Source organism: Vipera berus (assembly GCF_964194415.1).
Source record: "Vipera berus genome assembly, chromosome: 4".
Taxonomy (NCBI): Eukaryota; Metazoa; Chordata; class Lepidosauria; order Squamata; family Viperidae; genus Vipera; species Vipera berus.
In genome coordinates, this window is record NC_138206.1 from 93,873,852 (window position 1) to 93,900,061 (window position 26,210).

Below are 26,210 nucleotides of genomic sequence, written 5' to 3' on the forward strand. Positions count from 1 at the left end.
TTGCATGTAAGACAAAAAGATGAGACATTTTTAAAGAATACACTCAAGAATATAAGTATTATTTTGAAGAGGCAAATGTTTTGTGTTGCCCCTTCTCACTAGATTAACTGATTGAGTATATTTTTAAGGCCACCCTTAATGACTCTGAATGGCTCGGAAGAATTAAAAACAGTAAAAACAATTCTGATAGTAGTATAAGCAAAACCTGCCATACCTCACTGCCAGCACACTGAATCATGACTTGTGACATGTAGATTACATTTCCTAATGTTTTAATGTCTTCTCCTTCCCAGCACCGGATGGCTTCAGTTAATATCTGGAGTTCAAGTTCTTTTCTTTTCCGTACTTCTTGGCACTGTGCCTTATAGGGCCAGAATAAAATATCACATGTCATATAACTGGACTGAATAGTTCTTTTAGTACAGGTAGTCCTTGACTTACGACCATTTTTTAAAATTATTACTATCTCGAAAATTCCATTTCTGTATTGAACAGTGTGCTCTAGATATAAAGTATTAGAATATAAAAATCATCACATTCACAATAATCTTATCAGAATACAATCATATACTAAGAAGTAGCAATCATATTGTTAAAAATAGTATTTCCCACAATAACATTAGTTGTATAACAATCTAATGCGTTATAAATCTTCCTCACGTAAGCAGATTTGCTCATATTTCCAACTTTCTAGCCTCTGTTTTTATCAGCTAACTATTGGTAAAATAAGTCCCATGTCATATAGTATTCAGTTACTTCTTGTTCTTTAATCTTTAACGTTAACCTATCCATTTTTGCACATTCCAGTATATTTTTAAATTATATTCTCCTCTATAGGGGTTTCTTCATTTTTCCAAAATTGTGCATATACTATTCCAGCTGCTGTTAATATATGTAAAACTAAGTAAGTATTACCTTTATTATAGTTCCCTGGTAACATGCCCAATAAGACTATCTCTGGATTTAAAACTATATGCTGTTTTATCATTGCTTCCAACCATAGGTGTATTTGATTTGGGACATGTCCACCATATGTGATAATATGAACCTGGTATCTGATTACATTTCCAGCATTTAACAGATTTATCTTTGTACATATTCGCTAATCTTGCAGGTGAAAGGTGCCATCTGTAGAACATTTTATAAAGATTTTCTTTGTGTGCTGTTGACATTGTAAGTTTATAGTTTGTGTCCCACAATTTCTGCCATTTACCTAATTCTATTTTATAGCCAAAATTCTTAGTCCATGTTACCATTGTCTCCTTTATTTGTTCTTCTTACAATTTAGTACTTAATAAATAATTGTATGTCCTTTTAATTAATTTCTCATCTAATCCCATTAGAATCTGATCCAATTCAGTTGGTTCTTTATAAAAACCATATATCTTCCTGTCTTTTTCATATCTGGATTGTATCTGTAACTGTGGCCACCATGATAGGTCAATCCCTAGTCTATTAGTTAATCCCTAGTCCTGTTTAGTTTTGAGTTCCCCCTTTTCATTTAATATATCATTGTATCTTATAATTTTTCCCATATTAATTACATTTGGATGTATTAGCGCCTCAATTGTAGATAACCAAACTGGTATTTTCAAATATTGTTCCTCTTTAATTTTTGTCCATGCTAGCCGTAATTCATTCCTAATATAATGTCTTTGCAAGTAGCTATGTATCTCACTCTTCCCATACCATAAAAACGTGTGCCATCCCAATTGAAGATCATGACCATCATCAACAATCTTATGTTCCTCAGATTAATCCATTCTTTCACCCACGTGAGTATCAATGCTTGGTAATATAGCTCCCAATCTGGAAGGCCAAAGCCTCCTCTATTTTTGGCATCTTGTTACATTTTTATATTTATTTTCGCTTTTTTGCCTTGCCATATAAATTTTAATATCATTTTATTTAATTCTTCAAAGTATTTTTTTCTAGTCTTATTGGAATTGTCTGAAAAAAGCACAGTAATCTTGGCAAAATATTCATTTTAATTGTAGCTATTCTACCCAACAAGGACAGTTGTAAGTTTTTCTAATTTTCCAAATCTACTTTAATTTGTGTTTTCAATTTAACATAGTTGTCTTCTTTGTTACATATCTTGCTGTTAATTGAACTCCTAGATATTTAACTTTCTTTGCAATCTGCATATCCATCATTTTTGCTAATTCTCTTGTCTGTTTATCAGTGAAGTTTTTAACTAATATTTTAGTTTTCTCTTCGTTTATTTTCAATCCTGCAACTGCGCCATATTCTTCTATTTTCTCACTTAGTTTACAACTATAATTGAAACCAAAATTTGTTGTTAAGTGAGCGTTGCCCTGTTTTATTACGTTTTTGCCACAGTTATTAAATAAATCACCACAATTGCTAAGTTAGTAACAAAGTTGTTAAGTTAATCTGGCTTCCCCATTGATTTTGCTTGCCAGAAGATCGCAAAAGTTTATCAAATGACCCTGGAACACTGCAACCATCCTAAAATATGAGTCAATTTCTGTCTGAATTTTTATCATGTGACCATGGGGATACTATAATGGTCATGGGTGTGAAAAACAGTCATAAGTCACTTTTTTCAGTGCCCTTGTAAGTTCAGTCACTAAACAAACTGTTGCAAGTCGAGAACTACCTGTACTGTCTTTGAATGTCTCACCAGTCCTCAAATTAAAAAGGGAATGGAAACTGGAAGCCTCTGGGAGAGCAACTGTTTCTATTCCCATTTTAACAGAGTTCTAACCTCTGCCAAAAAGGTTTTTATCAAAGAAATTAATCAGGGAAACCTGAATCTAAGAGACTGCAGGGGTAGGTAACTTCCGGCAATGTAAGTTTGTGTGTTGTACAACAAAAAAGGGAGGATGAAGACATATAACCTCTGATGAAGACTTATTAAAAATATGGAATCCTGTTTTCAAAATGTTGTTAAAAATATGTTTAAATGTAGAAGTATAACTCATCAAGCATTCTCATATAAGTCACATTTCTAGTGCTGTCGTTGTGCTCAAATCAAAATTATTACAGATGGTCCTTGACTTACAACCATTCGTTTAGTGACCAATGTTATAGTGACACTGAACAAAGTGACTTACAACCGATACTCACTCTTACAACTGTTGCAGCATCCCTATGACCATGTGATCATGATCATGGCAACTGGTATGTATTTATGATGGGTGCAGCTACCCAAAGTCATGGAATTGCCATTTGAGACCTTCCCAGCTGGCTTCCAACAAACAAAGTCAATGGAGAAAGCTAGATTTGCTTAACTACCATGTGATTCACTTAACAACTGCAGTGATTTAACTGAAGTAATAAATGCCTGTAAAATTGGGTGTGACTCACTTAATTACCACCTTGCTTAACAACCAAAAGCCTGGTCCCAATTGTGTCCATGTTTTATTTCTCCATGGAAACAATTTGCTAACTTTCCTCTTTGCTGCCCCTTTAAAGAAAATGGTATTCAAAGGCTACTGCTCTATTTTTTGAGTTCTACAAGTTACTTACAGAAAGATTTTTGAAAGCTGTCATGGATTTCTGAATGTCTGGTCGGTCAGGATGATAATCCTAAAAGAAAATTCAAAGGGAAATGGTTTTTCAACTTGTTTTGGAATTAATGTCATTTCTGTTAATACTGGATTAAACACTTAAGAAACTTTCCTCTTAACTACTTTGATTTAAGCAACTAATCTTTAAATAAGATCATGCCAGCAAGGAATAAATAATTTTGCAAGAAAGCTTTTGCTTGATAGGAACAAATTTTATGAATGTTTGTCTTTTCCTATATAAATACTATTTAGACTAGTCTTTATAGAACAGAAAATAAAACCTAGGCACTGTCAGCTTTTCAAGAGATGATGTAAATTAATATGAAACAATTAAAAATATGATTAATGGCACAATGTGCCAAAATTCTCAAATTGAATATTTAAGTTTAAAACTAAGATTATACATACATTCAACAATATTAAACTAAAGCTCTTAATTCTATGTTTAATACTGAAGACTTGGCCTTCAAGCAATAGTAACTAATATCTAGCAGATAAACTGACTGACTGTGTATAATAAAACTACAATGGCACACTGCAGAATAAACTAAATGAGCTTTAGAATGGGAATATATGAAAAATATATGCTTCAGAATCCTCTCTTGAGCTGATTAACATTCAATTATTAAACATGTTCAATCATCTCTTCCTAATCTTGCAAAAGTATCAAAGAAAGCCACAAAATTTAGGAAAAGGGGGGGAAATCAGAAACAGCATCATTACGAGTGGCATTTATATATTTCTACAGGTTATTTTAATTTTATTTTAACCTGTATATATTGTACTGTTTTAATTTGCCCTGTAAACCGCCCTGAGTCCCTCGGGAAAAGGGCAGTATATAAATCGAAATAAATAAATAAAATAAATAAACTGAAGTGAGCATCAATTTAGGATCAGAGTGTATTACTTAGTCTTTGAAAATACAGTCAACTTTAAACATATAATCTAGTATTCCCAAACAATTAGTTCTATGACCTCAGAGAAGTAAAAAAAAAGTACTTTATTACCCATTATCTTTGAAATGCCCTTTTAAGATGTTTCTCGAATCACCATTAAACTGGAATGCAAATGCTGCGAGGATATACTGTACCTCCATGTGTCTTTCAAGCTCTTTGAGTAATGTGGGATATTTATCCAGACGCATAAAAGGTTTGCTCAGGCCTGTGGTCAGTACAAGAATCCCAGGGCTATTGGCTCCCTTTAGCTCCATGAACTCTCCTAACTCTTCACTGTACATACAAAAAGAAAAGTAAATAAACATTTGAAGTTTAAATGGAGAATTACAGGCAGCCATATCTGTAAGAAATTTTCAAACATATTCCAGTTCAATATCTTCTATATGTAGATCTGCACAATGCTGCAGCAAGCTAAGGCTTGTTCTAAATGACAATTCAACAGAATCAGAGCATACGGTCAGATTATTTCCCCCCAAAATTAATAGCAATGATTCAGCCATTTATTTAGAGCAAAACCAGGCCATCCACAATACTAGTGCTTTAAATCTGCTTCAAATCTTTTTGTCCAACCTGCGGAAAGTGGGGCTAGGGGAGGGGGGAAACCAAGCTATCTGCAGAATTGGAGGGTCAAGTACTGAAAAATCCTGAACCCTGCCTGCCATGCATCTTCCACGCCCCTTCTATTTTAACATCCCAGGACTGATAACCTTTTAAAAACAAAAACACAAAGAAATCTATATTACTTTTTTCCCATAATTCCTGAATGTCTTCTCTCCACATGGGAAATAACCAAACAAGGCAGAGACCTGATACTGTCATTACTCACTTTATTATAAAAAGACATCCTATGAGAATTATCAAGTACCTCTTTTTTTTGGTTTATAAGAGGGACAAATAGAATTTTAATGTCTTCCTAACTGGATTATGTTTATCTTTCTTGCAGAGCTTCACTGATCCCCCCTTAATACCACTTTGAAAGACAATTAGAAAGAAATTGCTAAAAAAAGTTATCAATATTTCTATGAAGAAAAGAGGTAAAGTAGAGGAGACGGCCTTATTCACTACTATTTTCATAACTAGGACAGTTCCCTCTTTGTCAGTGACTATTTTGATTCTTCAGCTAATGAAACTAAAGCCACTTAAAGCACAATTTTGATTTGATTAATTACTTCAATTTGTTTTTCCTGTGAAAGAACTTTACTTTGGGATTTAATATGAATCTTGGAATCTACAGATATTTAATCACAGTAGAAAATTGTTTCTTTAGATGATAATTCTGTTCACAAAATTAATGTGTAGAAAGTTCAAAATCATAGCCATTTTAACAGACTCTTTATGTGAGAAGCATTAAGCAGCAAATTCACAATCTACTGAACTAAAACAGTAAGCAGAAAAATAAGATAAAACCAATTCTTTAGTTACACAGATCCCTGCAATACAAAAAAAAACTTATTATGTATCATTTACTCAAAGCAGGTTGGCTACATAGAATCATTTTCCACTGTTAAGTTCTACACTTAGAACCACTTATTAATGAGTAAAACTCTGTAAAATTACTGAGACTTGTTTCTGAATGCATGTATATAAAACTGTAATTAAAAAAATATCTAAAGAAAACAATGAATTAAAACATGTTAAATTTGTCCTCCAAATTAAATCTAATCAATTGTCATTTTAAGGTATAAAATGCTACAAATTTAAGAAGTATGTTTTAAACCTCCAAGTACTTTCTTCAGAAATCAATCAGTAAACAATAGAACAAGAATAAACATATATAATTATAAACAAATGCAAAACACTGAAAGCCATAACTTACACTTCCAGTTCCTGCCTATAATAGATAGAACATGAACTCTCAGAACTGAAAGGTCTAAAGATGTCACACAGACAATGCATGCTTAAGACCCTCCAGCAAATCTTTTGACTCACAAAATGATCTGAGCTCTTGACTGCCTCCACACTGAATGCCTTATTCTGAGGCTGTTGCTTCAAGTATGACATCACCCCTATGTTAGCAGCCCTTGGGAAACCTCATGAGGGAGGGACAATAGATTGCCTCAGATGCTTATCGGGATCCCACATACCAATTAATCTCTCATAAGTGTGATTTTCTAAGCTTCTCATTTTGAAATTTGATATTAAAAACAATAAGACTAATGCAATAGTTATGTATTATTTAAGTTTATGCAACTATAATTTAAAAATCAGCAGTGGTGTCTGTTTACAGATAGGATTGTTACTTTGAAGCAATAAATCTGAAGTATTGTACTTGTATTAATTTTTGATCAATTATATGCCATCAAATGTTTTACTCCTAGCAACCATAATAATTAAAATAATGCCATTTATTTATATACCAGCTTTCATACCCGTTTCCCCACGAAGCATATTACAATGAAATCATAGCATTATTTTTTTGAAAATACACACTTTTCTTCAGAATGTATTCTATTAAGAGTGCTTTCATAGGCAACCAATTCATCTCAGACATTTAAACTGGCTGGCTTGATGACAGCCCTTTATAATATAAAGAACAGAATCCCTTAAATGAAAAATAAAACAGGTGTCATGTTGGGATTGCTGCATGGAAGTGCTTTTATTAGAAAAATCTGGGCACAAATCCTTCCCGGCCAAACCTATTTGTATTATATTATGCTTTATCAATTATAAAGTCCCTTTTATTCAGGGTATCATTCTGAATTCTAGAATGGCCACCAGGCAAAATTCTAATTTTTTAATGTCTGTTAAAATAAGTTCAGCTACTTGCTACTAACTCTTAAATTCACAGCACAGTCACATTAAAACAACTCTTTACACACATACTTTTGATAACAATGATAATGCTACCATAAACATTACTAGCAGGGAATCTGTAGAAAAAGTATTTTTTTCCACAAACTTCAGAACTACCTTGGTATACGCAATACCAGCATTTTTTCCCCCAACAATCATCAACTGTTATCTAATATAAAGGCTTAGCCCCACTTGCAATAATAGCATGCTGCTGAGCAATCTCTCCATTTAGTAACTTGACAATGCTTTTTAGAAATATGTAACAGCAAGAAGAATAAAAACCGTTGCACTGGATCAGACCAAAAGTCCCAACAAGCTCCCATGCAGCTTTTAATAGTGGCCAACTAGAGTCTTCCAGAAAGTGCACAAAAAGGCTTTAAAGCAATAATCCTGCTTTCCTTTCTAAAATACTTGGCATCCTGTGCCATCCAGCCTCTGAACTGCAGTGTTCCTCACAGTCATTTCTTTGTATTAATTATTTATAAATCATCTCTCAAAATTACAGTATTTTTCCAAGGGAACATATAAAATATAACATTAAAAATTAAGGTAATAATATTAAATGCAAAGACATGCCCAAACTCAAATGTTACTTTAACCAGCCGTTCTAGTATAAGATCTAAAAACAGATTTTCTATCATGTATTTATTAGATCTCTACCACACCTAAAAGCTATCAAAATATTGCATTAAATGTTTTAAAAGACATAGGCAGAAAACCATAAAAACCAAATGAAACATTAATTTAATTTAAAAGGCTAAAAATAGAATGTGATCTTAAAAAACTCTTTAAAGCAAACATGTCAAACACAAGGCCCGGGGGCCGGATCCGGCCCGCGAACTGGTTTCATGTGGCCCACGAAGCCATCCTGGAAACAGTGAGGGAACGGCCCCCACTGCCTTGGCCCTGGCCCAGAGACCCTCCTTCTGCCAGAGACCCTCAGATCTGTCCCACTCCTGCCCAGGCCCCCATAGGCACCCTTGTTGCGAACGATGTAGAGCTGGCCATGCCCACCCAGTAGGCCATACACACTCTAGCCACGCCCACCCAGTAGGCCACACCCACCCAGGCCATACCCACCCGGCCCCCTGAGGGCAACCGCAATGCTGATGCGGCCCTCAATGAAATTGAGTTTGACACCCCTGCTTTAAAGAAAAAAAATCCATTGTTGGTAACATTGGAGAAGTCCTTTTCTCACATGGTTAACAAACTGGGCCTCTAAAAATGCCTATTGTCTCAAAAAAAACCCTCCTCTCTTGTAGATCATAACTAGAATGGTTCATAAATTGTCCAAAAACAATAAAACTTCTAACCTAAACTTTTAAAATAGAATGGAAAAAAAACTTTTAATGCTTGGTTTAAAAAACAGGAAAGAAACCACTATCTCTTATATCCACTTGCTGAATTATCACATGATGAGTCCATAAGCAAAGCTTCTTTTAGATTACATTATAACTATCCAAACCATTTTTTAAAAAAAGACAATCTGTAAAAGCATATATAAAGCAGTTTTTTCCGAATCATTAAACAGCCTTGGTGTGCAGATGCCCATACGGAGAAATAACCAAGAACAGCCTTTTGAACCAATTGTATGAGAAGGATGCAGCTGTTTCAACTATTCAAAGAAAGGCACTTTGCGTGCATTCTGCCTTATGAAGCACCTTTCAAAGGATTTGCATGACCTAATTTACATTGGTGTAAAGAATATACAAATTAACTCAGTCCCAAACCATTCAGGATTTTAAAGTTTAATACCAGCACTATTCATTTTTTATGACTCTATATATTGATATACTGGACTAGAGAAATCTTTGATAAGATCCAGCAATAAAGATGATTAGGGGACTGGAGGCTAAAACATATAAGAAACGGATGATGGAATTGGGTATGTCTAATTTAATGAAGAGAAGGATGAGGGATGACATGATAGCAGTGTTCCAATATCTCAGGGGCTGCCACAAAGAAGAGGGAGTCAAGCTATTCTCCAAAGCACCTGAAGGCAGGACAAGAAGCAATGGATGGAAACTAACCAAAGAGAGAAGCAACCTAGAACTAAGGAGGAATTTCCTGACAGTTAGAACGATTAATCAGTGGAACAACCTGCCTCCAGAACGTGTGAATGCTCCAACACTGGAAGTTTTTAAGAAGAGACTGGAGAGGTATAGGAAAAGGTATAGGATTTCCTGCTTGAGCAGGGGGTATAGGATTTCCTGCTTGAGCAGGGGGTTGGATTAGATGACCTCCAAGGTCCCTTCCAACTTTATTATCTTTTATTCATTAGACATGAACCACAGTCAACTGAACATTCAAATTATGATGATGATGATGATGATGCAAACTTTTATTGAAGAGAATCTCAAGCTACATATTTTAAAGAAATTTTATTTATTTTCAAGTCCAGCACAAAAACATTGCTATTTCCATGTTATGTATGACTTAAAACTTTTCAAATGTATTTCCACAACCAAATGAAAATACCAAGGCAAAAGGCTTATATTTATTGCCAACATTATTTATGAAACTGAGAAAAAGAAGCAAAACATAAGTGTATAAACTCTTCCTTATTTGTATCATTTCTAGGTGCACATACCTGTGTTCTGTAAGAATAGTTACTGCTGATGGATGATTGGCACAATACATAAGGTATAAATTTTTCATTTGTGGCATGAGATTTAGAAAGCAACCCCCAACCTTCTGCTGGGTTTCAGGCAACCTGAAATAAAAGAGCATCAATGTACCTTTTTAAAATTATCTAAGACCCAATGCCTTCAAATTTATCAGGATACCGATGACACTGATCTCAAAAGTCATATAAATATTCTTATTTGGATGGAGTTTTATAAATTATTATTTAATATAGCTGCCTATCACTTTATGAAATATTATTTTCAATCAACAATTAAAATAGAGTAAACATTAATGTTATATTTTACACTAATTACTATTGGGTATAATTCAATTCAGTTCAAGCTGACAATCATTTTAACAAGTACAAAAAGGGGGGAAGAAAAATAAAGCCATTCTTAAAGTGAAGCCGGGTCTCCATTAGCTTCTGAAAGGAAGTAATCATAGATGATTTCCAGATTTCAAGAAAGAGAATATTTCAGAGTGAAGGTGTCAGCACTACAAAGGCCCATGAGGACTCCACAGTTCTTGACATATGCTGAAAGTCCTCACCAGAACCATCTTAGTGATTTATCTGCAATGCCAAAAGTATCTCAATCCCAAATTATTTAAAGGCATATTAACAAAAAATGAAGAGTTGGTTGCAAGATGAATGGCTACTGTATATGTTTTAAATAATAAAAAATGAAATAAATAAATAATAAAATAAAATGCAAAATGTGAACCTGGCTCACTTGCTATCTAGTGAGTATACCTGCATGAATAATTGTGAAAGTAGTGTACAGCCACTTATTCAATCTGAAATGGTACTCTTGAAATGCTGGGGGATTTTGTATTCTGTGGTTAAAAAAGGTTTCAATAAAGACTGTTTAAGTTTACAGAAACAGTCATGCTTAATAACAGCCCTAGATAAAACAGGTCTGGAGGTTTCATTTTTAAGATTACATCATAAAGCAGCACATTTGGGACATATTGTTATTCCACTGCAACTATTTATATGGAAATAGTTGCAGTGGAATAACAGTACAGAATTGGTACACAACTTCAGTAAGAATAGAACAAATATCTCACAACTACCCAAGAAAATGTTGGTAAGCTTGTCACTAGAAGGAAACCTTTTTCGTCTGTGATGAGCACATGTGAAAAAATGGTGCTTTTGGGGAGAAGAAAATACTGAAATAATTAAGAAGTAAGATTAAACAACAACAACAACAAAAAGAAAGTGCTCCTGAAATGGAATTATATATTTTCAAGGGAATTAATGCTAACGTTCATAATAAGGAACCATACTATATTTTTATATTTAGCAGCTAAATTAATAATTTAGGGCAGGCATGTTAAACTACTGACGCGTGGGACAGATGTGTCACGCTGAAACCGTGCCCACCCCATTGCCGGCAATGGGGGAAAAGTCATGATACGTCACACGATGTCACATGACATCACGTGATGTCACAAGTTTGACATGCCTGATTTAGGGGATGCCTTTGAAGATCATCTGAAAGCTACAATTGGTCCAGAATGCAGCAGCATAGTAGTAGTTATGACTATTTTTCAGCATGTCTAGGTAGCACCATTATTCCACAAGTGGCACTGGCTTCCAGTGAAATTATAAAACCCTACGTAACACAGAACCAAGTGATCTTCAGGATGACTTTTTTCCACTATATCTGTGATTCTTTCATACTCCAACAGATAAAACACAGTTTTGGACCAATTTTGAAACTATCATTTTATGGGACCTAGACACATGCCTTTTTTATGGTGGTACCTACGCTCCCAAACAAGCCCCTCCTCTCAATTTATGGCTGGCTCCAACCCTGCAGGCCTTTAAAACACAGTGAAAACATGGCTCCTTCTTCCACGTTTGCATCACCGTGAAAAAAGTTCTCATCTGGGGACACTGAATAAATTTTGCATCCTGATTACCTATTAACAGGTTTTTAACTAGTATTGAAATTTTGTTTTTGGCATTTTTGTTATTGGTTTTTTTGTCTGCTCCTAAAGTCACATTCTCCAAGTTGGGTGGAAATGCTATAAATAAAATATTCAACAGTGCAAGTTCCTCAATAATTTAACAATTGAAAATTGTTAACAGTATGGTTAATTGCTCATCTTAAAAAAGTGGTCAATTGCATATTTATCAAATCTGAAAATATTATATTATTACATTAATACCTGTAATTTTAATTATCTTTGTGATCTATGAAAGTATGGATGAACCTTGATTTATGCTGTTATTGGAAGTAAAATAAAAGTAATTTTAAAAGTTAGTCACAACACAGAAAATGCAATGTTATAGAGCTACTCTGACATTCTATTTGCCTGTATGTTTTTAAGCAGTGTTCTCAGGCCATAATAAAATTTAATTTGAATTTCATATAAAAAAAATAAAAGCAAGTTTTATATAGGAGAACAAAAATGGCCTTACATTAAGTGTTCATCAGCCATTAGAGAGAAGAGAAAAAAGTGAGGAATAAGCTCAAGACTGCTCTGCCTTGATTCACTCGGTATAAGTTCTTGTAGAACCTGTTTCCTGACTTGGTCTACTTCAGAGCTGTTAAGTTTCATTTTTGACATATAAAGATTTATTTTATTTAGAAGACTTATTTGGCCACAATGATTCTGGGCAGCTTACAAATAAAAAAACCCAATATAAAAGAATAAAAAACAATACCCCCACTACTTACTTAGTGCATTCTTCTAAAGACTGTGCAAGCATTTGTTGAAAAGAACTAATTTCTTCTAGGTTTCCCATTAAATATGAAGTATCTGCAGAATTTAATCTGTAACCAAGTAAATAAGAACATTAAAACAAAATACTTCTTAAAAAAAAGCAAAATCTTTCAGATTAATCTTGTCTTCAGGGAATTGTCTTGTTTACTTGTCAATCTTGCCTTTTTGTCAGCCCCAAAAGACCAAGTCCTCACATGGTTGGTTCAATTAAACTGATTTAATGCTAAAAGCCTATATACATGAATCTTCTCAACTATGGTCAGCACTTGGTTACAGTTAGATAAGGGTCAAGGACAATCAAGGGGGATGTTGGACATAGGGATTCTAGGCTAATCCCTTTTTTACTCTGCCCCCAGCTTCTACCATTCCTTCTACACTTTTGCCCAAAATAATACAATAGAACAATTTGCACTGACCACATATTCTATCTAAGACATTTTCTCCTTTCATTTAGGAAATTGGCTGCTCTCTTCCACCATAAAATAATCCATATGTGAACATGTAAGCAGTGTTGACAGAACTGCAGTTGAAGGTGTGCAATACCTGAAGAAATTAGAAAGCAAGTAGTATCCAGAGCAGACTTTGATAAGAGTCAAGACAGAAGGAGGCAATACAACTGACTCTTATGAATAAACTAGTTCAATATACTGTATAGGGTAATGCCATCTAAAAACAGTAGTGATAAGTGATCATTTTTTAAAGAATGGCAATATATAATTTCTGTGTGTCTTTCTGACTGGCACTTTTCTAACAAACTGCTCTCATTCACTTCACAACCCATAATTCTCAGTTAATTATTGCAATGGGGAGTGCCAAGATTGCTATCGTAAGTCAGTCCTGCTTTATGACTGCATCGCTTAGTGATGGAAATTTTGGTCTCAATTGTGGTTGTAAGTTTACAACTACGGTACTAACCACGTCCTACACTGGCTCTGGATCTCCCAACTAACTCTAACATTTTTTATGGCCAAATGCACTTACTTTTCACTAGTTTGCAAGGGTCGTAGATAGCTAGAAAGCATCATCTGTAATTCCTTAGCATATTCATTTTCTGTTTCCAGAATATTCTGTAGCACCTACAACACATAAAGCTTTAAATCAGAATGTTACAATTAAGAAACATTAAGAAAAAAATCAGTCAAACTGGATCAGTCTCCCAGGAATCTTACAATCTTCAGTTATTATACAATGCAACCAATTTATAGCCTGCTTGGTATATAAAACAGTTATTCATGCTTGAATGAAAACCTGATGAAACAAGGGATAGGCTATTTAAAACTGAGAATTTGTAGATTCTTTCATTAGTGTTCCTGAGCTCAGCTTGGGGGCCTTGAATAGGCCTATTCACTTGAAAAGGGGAGGAGGAAGGGAGACTATTTCTGAGTTCATTCTTTTGTTGGTAACTTGACTCCTGCCCCAAAGATTAAAATGTCTCCATTCTGCACTAAGCACTAGGAATGACAGATGTTACAAAGAACTTATAAACTATGAAAACAGCAGTTTCAAAGTACAGTACAAAAAAGATTTGAAAACTACAAAATTAGAAAGATTAGTCCATTTAAATTTTGGAAAGTAAAATGCAATAGCATACAATCAGCAGATTACTGAAAGGAATTTAGGCTAAACAACAGAAAATCAGCAAACCATTTTCCAATCTAAGAAGAAATTAGGTAATAATTGACTTAAGTTGTGGGAAGGAGAGTCTAAAATAAGGATCCACCAAGCAACTCATTCAGCCAGGTTTTCAAATACTAGAAAGATTATCAAATGCTACCAATACATTCTGTTGTGTGTTCTAATTGCACAGATCAAATTGCTATTTAAAGACAATAATCATAAAAATGCATTTAATTTAAATGTTTTCCATTCAACTATCTATTTTAGGGGTTGATAAATTATTTCTGAAGTTAAAATAAACACAGTTATCCTCTCTAAATTGAACAAAGATTATATAAATAAAACAACTTAACACTGAATATGAATTAACAAAGAAAATAACAATTTAATCAAAGCAAAGTGCATTCTCAAAAAAAGGACTCAATTCTTTGAATCATCTTACATTTCCAACATTCATAAAAAACTGCTTTAAAAGCCTGTTTTAATTTTAGGGTTCATACAAACGTATTTTCTTCAAAAAGTAATACATGTTTACTTTTTACACTCTCTCTTTTACACAGATGCCATATTTATCACTAATGCAGAAAAAAATGTGCACTATAATTGCAGCAGTAAAACTGCAAATACATTAGTACAGCACATTTTACATGGCCGCACTTAGTAATTTCTGAGGTCCCCATCATGTTTCTATTTTAATAATCACCTTTCTCCTCTTTCCTGTTTTTTGCATTCTGACTGCTACAAGACCCCACAATATTCCAACCTGATTCTGAAAACCCCATCACCAATTCATGAAATTAAGTACTAAATGTGGATTGCTTTCACAGAGATGGTAAGCTTTTACAATGTGGATTTTAAATGAAATGCACAGAGAATCCCATGTGAGGAATCCAGTCAGAAAGTACAGGAAAAAATAAAGTACATCAAAAGTTCATTCACACAAAGTCTAGCTATTTCCCTAAAGCAAAACCTCTTGTACAGCATTGCTTTAAAATGTAATTTCTTAAAGGAGTCTTCCACTGTTAGGTATTCCGAAACTCAGATCTATTTCACAAAAACATGTAATATATAATATATTTCCTAATGATGAATTTTGTCATATCACATATTTAGGAACTATTGCTGAAAACAATGGTGCATGATTTCCCCGCTTCTATGCATACTACATATATGTCTCCATCCACGGCTCAAAGCAATCTTTTAAAAATTCTAGCGTATACAGAATATATAAGCTAGTATATAGTAATCCTTGTACGTTTATTTTATTTTCTGAAATAATCCAATGTAGAATTAAACTTGGTAGCTCTATATCAAGATTATTTAATATTAACGTAGATGATATTATACCAGTTTCAAAAAAAGCTAGAAAAATAATTACTGTATACCCAAACCATCAATTAACCTCTGGGACACTGGCCACTGCGCCCATTGTTTTAGCTCTATAAGAAATATCAAAGAAAACATCTGGATGAGTTTTAGTTTTCTGGAAAAAAAATCAGCTATACAGATCTGAAACACCTGCTATAGATTTTAATGCACAGTCTGTCATATGGCAAAAGGCATTCATTTATTATTTTGTCAATTACATAGTCTCACTCTAAAAGCTGCTGTGAGATTTTGCTATGATCCAACAGATGTTCAAGATAATTATTTTCCCCTATCAAAAATGTGGTACAGGCATTATAACCTAACCATCACAAATGAAGAAGACACAAGGACTAAAGTATTAAATACATAATATCTGTTTTTATCCATTTACACCTACCAGCATCTTGTTCATTTTTTTTCCATTTTAAGATTATACAGTTGGAGATTGAATGATGAAGTATAAACCCTTCATCCTTGCAAATTTTTCCAATTTTGGAAAGGTGGCAAAAATGGCAAATTTTATTATTATTTTGCCACTTTCTGAAATAAGACTGGAAATGCAAACAAGAGTTATAGACAAAGCAGAAAAAAAATTGTGATAAGAAAATGGAAATCTGGGGGTATTTGTGATTATCAACCAGCCCATCTAGCGCATAGATTGTGACTAACACTGAAATGAAAAATTAGAATCAATATAATATTCCAGTGTATCCATTATACTTGCTGCTAGTTTTTTTTATTTTTTATTTTAATCCCATTTATATCCCGCCCTTCTCCGAAGACTCAGGGCGGCTTACAATTTAAGCACAAACCAATGTGCTTAGCAATAGCCTTCATTCTATGTATATGCCTGCTTATTAGGGCTTTCACCACCACCCCCCAAGCGGCATTATTACAAAGTCAGCTTATTGCCCCCAACAATCGGGGTCCTCATTTTACCTACCTCGGAAGGATGGAAGGCTGAGTCAACCTTGAGCCTGGTGGGATGCGAACCTGCACTAATTGCAGGCAGCTGGTGTTACATAAGGAGGCATTAGCCCACTGCTCCACCAAGGCTCCTTTAGTTCTCAAGGAATTTCTAAAATCTTTTGAGCCAGCAAGATAAATATAGATAGAACTGTAAAGGTAGGCTCATTCTAATACCGTAATAACATCAAAGAGGTGGCATGGAGACAGCCTCTGGCACCACAGCCCCCCCCAAAAAAAATAGTACTGAAGCAAAATACTTGTTGCGAATGGTATTGACATAGTAATGATGTTATATAATAGCTTTGGGAATGATGAGGAATATTCAAGTGGCAGAACAGTAGCACAATTCTGTGTATGTCTTATGGTACCAATTTAGCAATGCTTGGTTTTTAAGATAATTTAAATGTAATATTAGGTATGTATCAACAGTTATCCATAGTTGTATCCTACCATCAGCAGTGTTCAAAATGTATAGCAGAATTCAACATGTGGCTAAAAGAGTGGTGTAAAGGGGAAGGCTTTGGTTATATTAGTCACAATGTCTCCAGTTGGTCCAATGAAAAAGTGTACAAGAGATAGTTTACATCCATCAAAGAAAGGGACTGAGTTACTTGGCAATAAATTCACAGATGTTCTGGAGAAATATTTAAACTGAATAACAGAGACAGTGAGTTAATTGACACAGAACATTCCTGTCCCCGGCAATCTAAAAATTATAGTTATCAGTGCATGAAACATAGATGTGTGTGTGGACAAAAATATCAACCTTGCTGTCAATCAAAATCAAGGTTTTAATAGAGAGTGCCACACGAAGTGCACTAATCAAACAAGTGTAAGAAAATAGGGGAACTCAGGCACCACACAGGTTACAGTTGCAAGAAAAAGTATGTGAACCCTTTGGGATTACGTGGAGTTTTGCATGAATTGGCCATAAAATGCGCTCTAAACATCATTTAAGTCACAACAATAGAAAAACACAGTGTGCTTACAATAATACTACACGAACATTAGCTGTTGTCATGTTTTAATTGAACATAAGATGGAAACATTCACAGTGCAGGGTGGAAAAAGTATGTGAACCTTTGGACTTAATAACTGGTTGACCCTCCTTTGGCAGCAATAACCTCAACCAAACGTTTCCTGTAGTTGCAGATCAGACCTGCACAACGATCTGGAGTAATTTTGGACCACTCCTCTGCACAAAACTGTTTCAATGTAGCAATATTCTTGGGATGTCTGGTGTGAATCGCTCTCTTAAAGTCATGCCACAGCATTTCAATCGGGTTGAGGTCAGGACTCTGACTGGGCCACTCCAGAAGGCGTATTCTGTTCTGTTGAAGCCATTGTTTTGTTGAATTACTTGTATGCTTTAGGTCATTGTCCTGTTGCATCACCCATCCTCTGCGGAGCTTCAGTTGGCAGACAGATGGTTGTACGTTTTCCTGCAAAATATCCTGATAAACTCTGGAATTCATTTTCCCATCAATGACAACAATCCGTCCAGGCCCTGAGGCAGCAAAGCAGCCCCAAACCATGATGCTCCCTCTGCCATGTTTTATAGTGGGGATGAGGTTTTGATGTTGGTGTGCTGTGCCTTTTTTTCTCCACACATAGTGTTGTGTGTTTTTCCCAAACAACTCAATTTTGGTTTCATCTGTCCACAGTATATTTTGCCAGTAGTGCTGTGGAACATCCAGGTGCTCTTGCAAACTTCAAACATGCTGCAATATTTTTTTTGGACAGCAATGGCTTCCTTCGTAGTGTCCTCCCATGTACTCCATTCTTGTTTAATGTTTTCCTTATTGTAGATGTGTCAACAAAAATGTTAGCATGTGCCAGAGATTTCTGTAGGTCTTTAGCTGACACTCTAGGATTCTTCTTTACCTCATTAAGCATTATGCGCTGTGCTCTTGCAGTCATTTTTACAGGACGACCATGCCTAGGGAGAGTAGCAACAGTGCTAAACTTTCTCCATTTGTAGACAGTCTGTCTTACCGTGGACACATGAACATCAAGGCTTTTGGAGATACTTTTGTAACCCTTTCCAGCTTCATGCAAGTCAACAATTCTTGATCGTAAGTCTTCTGAGAGCTCTTTTCTGCGAGGCATGGTTCACACCAGACAGTGCTACTTGAGACCAGTAAACCCAAAACAGGTGTGTGTTTTTAAAGGGCAGGACAGCTGTCAGCAACACATCCAATATCATCACACTGGTTGGAGTCAAGGTTGGCTCACTCCTTGCTCCAATTAGCTCTTGGAGAAGTCATTAGGCTAGGGGTTCACATACTTTTTCCACCCTGCACTGTGAATGTTTCCATCTTATGTTCAATTAAAACATGACAACAGCTAATGTTTGTGTAGTATTATTTTAAGCAGACTGTTTTTTTTTCCTATTGTTGTGACTTACATGACGTTTAGAGCGCATTTTATGGCCAATTCATGGAAAACTGCACATAATCCCAAAGGGTTCACATACTTTTTCTTGCAACTGTATGTAGAAAGTAAACACAGGGTCATAAAGGACTCAAATGTCTCAAATGTTGCCATTACGGAAACTTGGTGAGATGAAATCCACAAATGAACACACAGCTAGAGGGATTTAAATTATTTAAAAGAAACAGACCAAATAAAAGAATTGGAGTTGTTCTCTATTTAAGAAATAACTACATCTCTACAAAAATAGAGCACAACAATGATGAAAACTGTCTGGAATGCATTTGGGTCAATATAAAAGGGGGGGAATGACGTTGCCATATGTGTATACTATAGGCCACCCAACCAAACAGAGGTAATAGATGAACTTTTTGCTAGTCAGTTAACTAAAGTATGTAGGAAGCACATCACAATAGTAATGGGGGACTTTAATTACCCTGACATCAACTGGGAGACAAACTCTGCAACAAGTGGAAGATCAAACAGATTCCTGACAAACCTAGCAGACAATTTTGTCTCCCAAAAAGTAGAGAAGGGAACTAGGGGATCAGCCATATTGGATTTAATTCTCACTAACAGAGATGAAATGATAGGTGTTGAAACCACAGGAACCTTAGGGCGCTTTCTCATAAAATGAAATTCAATGGTGAAAAAAGTAAGGATCTACATTTAGACAAGAAAAACCACATGCACAGGTATAGTATAGGTGGTACCTTGCTCAATAGTAGCAACTGTGAGAGGGATCTTGGAGTCCTAGTGCACAATCACTTAAATATGAGTTAGCAGTGTGCTGCAGCTGCCAAAAAAAGTCAACACAGTGCTAGGTTGCATTAATAGAGGGATAGAATCAAGATCACGTGAAGTGTTAATACCACTTTACAATGCCTTGTTAAGGCCACACAAGGAATACTGCATCCAGTTTTGGTCACCACAATGTAAAAAAGATGTTGAGACTCTAGAAAGAGTACAGAGAAGAAAAACAAAGATGATCAGGGGACTGGAGGCTAAAACATATAAGGAATGGTTGCTGGAATTGGGTATGTCTAGTTTAATGAAGAGAAGGATATGGTATGACATGATAGAGGTATTCCAATATCTCAGGGGCTGCCACAAAAAAAACGGGATCAAGCTATTCTCCAAAGCACCTGAAGGCAGAACAAGAAGCATCCTAGAACTAAGGAGAAATTTCCTGACAGTTAGAACAATTAATCAGAGGAACAACCTGCCTCCAGAAGCTGTGAATGCTCCAACACTGGAAGTTTTTAAGAAGAGACTGGACAGCCATTTATCTGAAATGGTATAGACTTTCCTGCCTGAGCAGGGGGTTGAACTAGATGACTTCCAAGGTCCCTTCCAACATTATCATGATGATGATGATGATGATGCAACTCACAGATAGGTAATCCCGGGTGGCTTATAACATTAAAAAAATAGGCTATATAATTTTTAAGGTAGGTTCTTACACACGTGATCTGTAGAATAACAAACAGAAGATGAAAATGGATGCCAAGTCTTCTAGACTATAAAAATAGATAAGAGATGAAATTCCTGGCTCTTGGCTGGTCACAACGTAGGCATGGCTGGTTTTTAAGGTACCACTGACTTTGTTTTAAATATGTCTAGGTCCTGCAGGTCTATATCCTTTGGAAAAATACACTTGATTTCAATGTACAAACCTAAACAAAAACTAAGTAAGATTTACATAAAGTCACTCACCACATTGTAATAGCTTTTGCTAATAGCAGTTGTATCAAACCCTTTCGGAGGACTTTTCAAGCTTCCTGATTTGGGAGAGACAGGTTTTTCTGAAACAAAGATTATTTCAGCAATAAAATATATTTTCACATCTTAAAACCTGATACTGAAACAACGCACTTAAGACAATATCCAGACTGATCTAAGTTATATACTGAGCACTTGAACTGCCCTAGAGCCCAGTTAAGGTATATCAAAACCTTTTTGCCTATAAGCTCTATGTTACCTTTCCTTTTCCATTAAGGGAAAGATGCAGGGAAAAAAATGCCAGGAAATTTTTATTGAACATGTTTCTCAATATATTCCATCCAGAAAAAATGGTTTCTCACTTGGCATATAATAGCAAGCTATGGTTAATTGAAGCAGCAAAAAGGAAAGAAAAATGAAGTCATGTACAGTATATAGGCATAAAACCTTTTCTTGATTTACCTTATTTAGTCAAGACATAAAAAGATAATCAGGTCAATTCAGCAAAACACAATTTCAAAAACTTTACATGACAAAACACACAAGTATTTGGTGATTAAAAACAACGTATTTATTATAATACACAAGGAATACAAATATATGAAAGTCATTACCAAAAGAACTTCCACTTCAAAAAATTGCTATCAATTAAATGATTTGCAATAGTCTTTATATTTGCAAAAACCAGTGCTTATACAAAACACATTATATCTCCTCCCCATATTTTTTAAAAAAACTATTGCAAGTGTTACTCTTCCAGCTTTTATGTCTCATTATATAGATGTATTTCTTTTTTGTCAAAAAATGTCTCTCATTCCAGATATAATACACTACTATCTTTAGAACTAGGGAAGCATGAACAGCTGTAATCCATCTGCAAGATTTGGAGGGGCAGAAGGACCAAGAGGTCAGCCAGTTTTAGAGCAAATTTGGCATTTTTATCCACTTATCAAATTCTTCCAAGGAACTGGAATAGGCAGAAGTTGTTGCCTGATAGTGTAACAGGTATTATTGCACAATTTAAGCTATTTTAAGTAGAGCTGCCATCTGCAATTGAATAATGATGATTTTATCAATGCTGATAGTGTTCATGGTGTTTAAGTGGTGCTCCAGATATTCTGATTGAACTATTTGTACTACCTTTGCTTTCTTTTGTCACAGACATTCTACATCTATTTGAAGGTGTTTATATTTTGTGATTTTATCCAGTTCTTTCTCTTCTATTCTGCTATCTCCAAGAACTGCAAAATCCACTATCCAGACTTTTTTGTCTTTTATATCAATAATCGATAAGTCTATGATGTTTTGTGTCAAATGCCTGTTTGAATTCTAAAGTCCCACAGCACTTTAGTTTCTTCATTTTCTATTACTTTCTATATTTTATGGTCCCACCAGTTCTTGTTTATTATGTTGATGATTTGTCGTACTCGACCAGATATTTAGACTGGATCTGGCATTTTTATCCACCTATCAAATCCTTCCCAAAGACCTGGGATAGGCATATTTTGTTGTTGTTATTTATACAACATTGTGAAATCACAGCTGCCAGTTCTTTAGCTGGTGTTGGCCTTTGTTTGCATCCAGTTCTTCCCAAGAATCTTGGATATTGTAATGTATTGGCATTATTATATTAATACATTTCTCCACTGGAATTGGGCACCTAATAAATTCCAATAAATAAAGTAATTAAAGTAATTTATACTCCTGAATAGCTACCAAATTTATTTAAGGTTATTGAGAAAAGCAGACTCTTGAAACTCACCACTGGATTTTACTTCTCGCACATAATTGCTGGGAAACCATCCTGTTTTGCCATTGTGAGTTCCTTCCCACCAGCCTCCTTCTTCTACTCTTGTAACATGGATAATATCTCCTTTTGTAAAAGAAAGTTCATCTTCATTTGTCTGTTGAAAATTAAATTTAGCTCTTACCACCAGTTGGTGGTTGCTGTTATCTGTCATATCCTAGAAATGATGAGACCAGTAAAATAATAACATTTTAGATACTTTTCAAAAGAACAAAATATTTAATTAAAAATTAACCATGAATTGTAAGGTAAAGCTAACATATTTGCTTCTTCAACCTACATGCATATATGATTCTATATTTTAAAACATTATATAATCAACCTTTCAACTATATATAATTCTAATCAGTTACTGTTTTGATAACATTAACTGTATTAGAACTGTTTTTTAAGTTCTAAATTATGGCAAATCAAACAGATAGTTATTTGAACAATATTATCATTTTGTCATCATTCTGGTTGGCTCGTGTTTATCAACCAGTTTATATGTACACGCTGGGATACAGAACTGTTGTTGATCTGTATACTTGTAACTTTATTTTTAGCTGAAACTGAAAAATAACTAACCAATATGCCAGTAGTAAATTGATATATGTAAGATTTAACACATTAAATTAAGGAGTACCAGATTTAGCCTGATGAACAGTAGCTCATAATGAACAAGGTGGAATTAAAAGTGTCATGGTCTACAGTAAAGAGGTTCTAGGACTCCCTGGCTGTATTCCAGTACAGTTAAATACACTGAAGCTCTTTTATTTCAAAACACTTCAGAATAAATTAATATAGACTCTTGACTGTAAACTATCTTAATGCAAGGAGATACTGCTTCTTGTTGTTTCTCAAAAAACTAAGAAAAGCAGAACAATGTAAAAATATTGGACACCTTAGGTGAGATGCAAAACATCAGCTATCAAGCTTTTCATTTTGCAGCTCTGATTAAGAAAAATAAAAAGCTATTAAAATGTGTTAATGCTTACCAGACTTCTATATTGGCCTTGAAAAAGTTTTGAAGTTCTACTGTGTAAAGACTGGGATCCCAAGGAATCAAAAGACTTTATCCGGTGAGATGATGGCCTTGCACACACAGAATCACTCCCTAAACCAATATCTGAAAAAATTGGCACACATATATGTATATAACATTTAAACGTTTACCTATTACTTTATATATAATGTTACATTTATTTTTAGGAAATATATTTAAATAGGTATGGGTGTGTTTCAATGTACTTATTCCTCAAATTTGTAAATTGGATATCCTTCATGAATATACATTGCAATCCAAAGTACAAAGTGCACTAGATGCACCAGGGAAAATACAGGATGGGAGGCAATCCCTATCAATTGGAGGGAACTCAAAAGTATCAAAACAAAAAAATCACCACTTCCTAACTTTTAAAAAATAGTCATAAGCTAACCAAAAGCTATGACTGCTGCCCTTGTAAAGTTTAAGGCTGGAAGCAAAAAATATTGCACAGAGGTAATCCTGAATCCCACTGAATTTGAAAGTTAAGATGTACATTACCTTGAGCCTCCAGTTTAAAAAAATAACAGAAATTGGTTTTCCTGTAAACTAGCTCTTTAAATCCAATTTCTCTCCTTTTAAAATACCCAAATTAATCTGCAATGCAATTGCACCCTTTCACAGTCGAAAGGATTACAGAATAAACTGACTGCATAACCGAATGTGCAATACAATCATTATAGTCTTCTTTTAGAACAATCTTAATAGTGCACTCCCTCCAGATGTGCTGGTATATTGGCTGAGGATCCTGAAATGTGTTAAAATATCTGGAGGGCATTGGGTTTTATAATAGCTACACTAAAATATACACATCTAGTTTCTCAGATTAAATTTAAAATGAATGCTGCTTCTATATGTGATTTTCCAGAAGAGTAAATTTTACAATTCATTGTATGTTTTTATTAGTCTAAATTAGGATACCCCAATCCAGCAGTCTCTGGATCAATTACACTATAAATCCCATCATTCAGTCAAAACCTAAGACAACTAAGAAATGTTGAGTCATTTAACACATTAGGTACTACGTTGGAAAAAGCTGATCTAAATGTACAGACTATCCTTCCCTCATTTAAGTCAGCTGAATGTTCAGCCTCAATTCATTGTACAGAAAAGCACATGGTACTGATATCAATGGGATTTGTATACACAAAGCAGTGCTTAAATATATCATGTAGTCTCTGAATCCATTTGAAACTTACTCTGCCTTCCCTTTGGTGACCAATATTTAGAAAGTTATCTACGGCTCTGCTACATGGAACTAGGAGAAGGCAGTAAAAGCTCAATGTTGAAGCTACTTTCTGCTAGGGAGGCACTCCACTGAAAGCAAATGGATGCTTCAAAATAGAGGAGTCACAAATGAAGCACGTCTCTGCAGCCTCTGAAATCAAGGGTGTCCTTCCCTGGATTGCATGGCAGTGGCAAAGTATAGCTAGGTGATTCCAAAAAAAGGCATGGCTACTTTAAAGAGTTGCAAACAGATGCTATGTTCATGCTGCCATGTACTTTGAAGCACCGCTGTACCTTTGAATTTGAAGTGCTATATAGTATTAACTTTGTATGATTTGTTCAATCATACAAATTAACAGAAAAAGGATGTTAAGTAACAGAAAACAATCAACTTCTAGAAAACTATTTTAAAAACACATATTAAATGGATTTATATTTACCTGCTGTTACTTTATTTAAGGCCACCAAGGAACTAAGCACTTTACTGAAGTTCTGTCCTTGGTAGAGATCATTTGCATCAAAGGTCTAAAAAAAAACCATGGTCTTATTAGAATCTAGAAAGAAAATCAACACTTTTTCGAAAAGCATGGTAATATATAGCAGTGACTCTCAATGTTTATAGTTTATTTTTATATAAAAGCCATTGTTTGTTTTGGAGCTGCACAGGCCTGACTGATACTCAAAAGCAATAAAACATGATTTATAATCCAGCATGACTAGGTTCAAACACCATGTCAATCCCAGATTCAACACTCCATAGTTATGTTGTGTATACAAGCAATGAATTATGTGAGTCTTTGCAGAGCTGCAGCTATCAAGAATATTAACCTTATAGTGGACAGACCTGGGCTCAAAACCCAGAATAGATAATTGAGTGATTCAGATCATATTTAAACCAAGAAAGTTAACTTCCCGGCTGCATTAAAATACTGCAAAAGCAGGTGAAGACACCCCAATCATATACATTCATGTATGAAATGCTTGATTTCCCACAATATTTGAAGTTTTTCTTTGTTTAAACAAAGAAAACACTGATAAACTGATTCATTTAGGCTTGTACCACATCTTTTTTCCATCATCAAATGACTGGAAACTGTGCCATTAATTTTTAAGAACAGCAGCTAGAAGAACTTGCAGGTAGTCCTAAATCACAGGTTGACACTACTCAAAGCCATACATAATGTGGCTTGTTCAAGTTTCATTTCATATGTTATTTAATCCCATCCTTTGTAGTACAGTGAAATCTCATTTTAACAGATATTGTAGGGAGGGGATGTCTATTATTTAGGAAGGTCCATTAATACAAAAGTATGTCATTTTGGCAATTATCATCTGTATAACGATGTCATGTGTGAATGAAGCCAACTGTGTCCTATTCAACAGATGATGCTTAAACC

General features: G+C 34.8%; 1 protein-coding gene across 8 annotated transcripts in view; it reads right to left on the bottom strand.

Moving 5' to 3' along the window:
* The window catches only part of ARHGEF7 (Rho guanine nucleotide exchange factor 7), a gene marked incomplete at its 3' end in the record, with an annotated part of 96,725 nt that overhangs the window by 38,918 nt on the left and 31,597 nt on the right, over window positions 1-26,210 (bottom strand). For 7 of the 8 annotated variants that reach the window (XR_014026418.1, XM_081327490.1, XM_081327485.1 and 4 more), the window contains 10 exons: window positions 25,254-25,338; window positions 23,540-23,670; window positions 22,518-22,719; window positions 20,750-20,838; window positions 13,628-13,722; window positions 12,601-12,696; window positions 9,876-9,998; window positions 4,627-4,765; window positions 3,496-3,555; window positions 215-361 (listed from right to left, as the gene is read on the bottom strand). Coding sequence is in view for 7 of the 8 variants with exons in the window: in XM_081327485.1 (XP_081183611.1) it covers window positions 215-361; window positions 3,496-3,555; window positions 4,627-4,765; window positions 9,876-9,998; window positions 12,601-12,696; window positions 13,628-13,722; window positions 20,750-20,838; window positions 22,518-22,719; window positions 23,540-23,670; window positions 25,254-25,338 (1,167 nt within the window). The remainder of the gene's footprint in view (window positions 1-214; window positions 362-3,495; window positions 3,556-4,626; window positions 4,766-9,875; window positions 9,999-12,600; window positions 12,697-13,627; window positions 13,723-20,749; window positions 20,839-22,517; window positions 22,720-23,539; window positions 23,671-25,253; window positions 25,339-26,210) is intronic. The other variant, XM_081327486.1, reaches the window with a different exon arrangement.